This window comes from Trifolium pratense, linkage group LG4 (genome assembly GCF_020283565.1).
Source record: "Trifolium pratense cultivar HEN17-A07 linkage group LG4, ARS_RC_1.1, whole genome shotgun sequence".
Classification (NCBI taxonomy): domain Eukaryota; kingdom Viridiplantae; phylum Streptophyta; class Magnoliopsida; order Fabales; family Fabaceae; genus Trifolium; species Trifolium pratense.
In genome coordinates, this window is record NC_060062.1 from 54,988,579 (window position 1) to 54,990,816 (window position 2,238).

At 30.5% G+C, this 2,238-nt stretch overlaps 1 protein-coding gene across 1 annotated transcript; it reads right to left on the reverse strand.

The window, feature by feature from the left end:
- Positions 1 to 210: 210 nt before the first annotated feature.
- Positions 211 to 1,676, reverse strand: LOC123882016 (uncharacterized protein At5g65660-like). Its single transcript, XM_045930795.1, has 2 exons — positions 1,292 to 1,676; positions 211 to 729 (listed from the first exon to the last, which is right to left on the reverse strand). The coding sequence occupies exons 1-2, from the start codon at positions 1,508 to 1,510 to the stop codon at positions 547 to 549; spliced, it is 402 nt and encodes a 133-aa protein (XP_045786751.1). The 5' UTR covers positions 1,511 to 1,676; the 3' UTR covers positions 211 to 546.
- Positions 1,677 to 2,238: the final 562 nt, after the last annotated feature.

Genomic DNA, 2,238 nt, shown 5'->3' on the forward strand with positions numbered 1-2,238 from the left:
TGGTTTTAATTTATCTTTGACCACTTCTTATTAAAAAAAACACACACTGACACACACATATGTGTGTGTTTTTAATTTATATATAGTACAGACAAGATAAAGAAGAAAAATACAAATTGTATTTTTAAAAATACAATATAAAGAATATCCATATATGCTAACAAAAAATACAATATAAAAAATCAAGATGCTACTCCCTTCAAGTCAAGATGAAGAAGAGAAAGAGAAATTGAATTTTTATTTCCGATATAATTAAAATTTATAAACCATTTAAATCTCTTCAATATAATTACATACCAAAAAACACCAAAGGATTGAATGAAATAGAATATATAATCATAAAAATCTACTAATTAACCTTCTTTCTTCTAATTCTCAATTTCTCATCACATGTTACCACCCTTTTACTCGTTAACAATTTTCCTAGTCCTAGGTAAATAATAAACATAAGACCATAGATACATTGATACAACAACAAAACGGTGGCAACATGTGATGAAAAGAGTTGTAACACAACACAACAACAAAACATGACTACCTAACTTTTTACAAATACAAAGGAATTGCTAGTTGCGGTGGCTTTAGCGGTGGCGGAGGCGGCTTCACGACAGTAACAACAATGTTCTCTGGCCGTGATGGTTGACACGGACATGGCATCGCTATAAACTTTGGCACATCATCCCCTGGCATCATCACTGAGAAACTTTCTCCCCTGTTTTGCTTCAATTCCTATTCATTCCACCGACAAAAAAAAAACTTAGATACCTTAAAAAAAAACTTCGATACTTTAATTTAATTGTCACAAATTTGTAACAAAAGCTTTCCTCGGATTCTCTGCAGCAGCTACAGAGCGTAATAACAACTGCAGAATAATTAAATTAAAATTCTGCTGTATATTACACTCTGTAATAAATGTAGTTATTATATTTAAAAAAATTTATTTTTTGAAATTCAAAAATAAATTTATTAATTTTTTGAAATTCAATAATTCTATGTATATTTTGATAATCAGTACTTCCTCATATTTTTATTAAGTTTCAATAAATAAAAAATATGAATCAACGAAAGTTAATATATCTGATTAGAGATATCAAATTTTATTGATGTATATGTCTCTTGCAAATAAAATTAAAAGTAACTTAACGAAAATTTGTTAAATTTACTGTAATATTAAACATATACTCTACAAATGCAGCTAGCAAATGAGTGAAGATTAAAATAAGTGTAAAAGTAACAAAAAAAAAGTTAATTAGTGTGATAAAAAAATAAAAGGGTTTAAAAAAATACGTACGGTGGAGTAAAGTTTAGATTTATTTGATGAATGAATTTGAGAGTCGGAATCAGAGAAAGATTGACGAAGAGAACGGAGTTTGTCCCAATGATAGCAACAAGAAAGGATACCACTCAAACTAAAAATTATAATCAAGAGAAGGGCAGTGCCCAAAGGGAAACCAAGGGACGGTCTAGATGCATCCACGTGTGATGGTGAAAGATGATCTTGGCTCTCCATTGTAATATTATTTTGTTGTTGATAATAATGTTGTTTTCTCTAGCTCCTCCTACACTCATGTGTTTGAGGAACACAAAGAAGAAATAATCACTTTTGGAATGTGAATGTGAAGGTGATAGTGTGTGTGTGTGTGCGCTTGGGTTGTGGTGGTGTGGGGTATTTATATAGAGTGTGGAAATGGAAATGTTGAAGGTAGAATAGAAATGAGATTAATACCAAAAATAAAGAAAAGAATAAATAGAAATGGGATTGAGTGAGTGAGTGAGTGGTTACGTGTAAAGATGAATGTTAAGTTGTTAACTTTCTTATGTCATGTGAAGTCTTGCCCATAGTACGGAGGAAATATTATTGTAGGGTCCATTTTGGTATTTTATTTTCAATTTTGTATCGGTTGATTGTTGCAATTAGGACTTTAGTGTTGTTGACACAATTACGTGCTCAAATGTATATTGAAATTAGGACTTTAGTTGTACCAATGAAGTTGAGCTCAATGAAATACTTGTACTATTTCATGTCTATTTTGAGATATTATTGCTCAGGTATTTTTGTCATTTATGAGTTTAATTGAGCAAAATTATGTTTTTTTTATGTGAAGACTGTGTCTATATTTTAATCTCTCGCAAAATATGTAGGTCAATTAACACGTGTTCAGTCCAGCGAGAACACTCCGCACAAATAAATATAAGCTGTTACACCGAATTTTTTGTATTGGGTTATCCTTTTCGTCT

Bases quoted from the DNA above. Each gene is read 5' to 3' on its own strand.
- LOC123882016 (XM_045930795.1), bottom strand. From the start codon at position 1,510: ATGGAGAGCCAAGATCATCTTTCACCATCACACGTGGATGCATCTAGA. The intron at 730-1,291 runs GTACGTATTTTT...TGGAATGAATAG, and splicing joins AATCTAAACTTTACTCCACC to GAATTGAAGCAAAACAGGGG.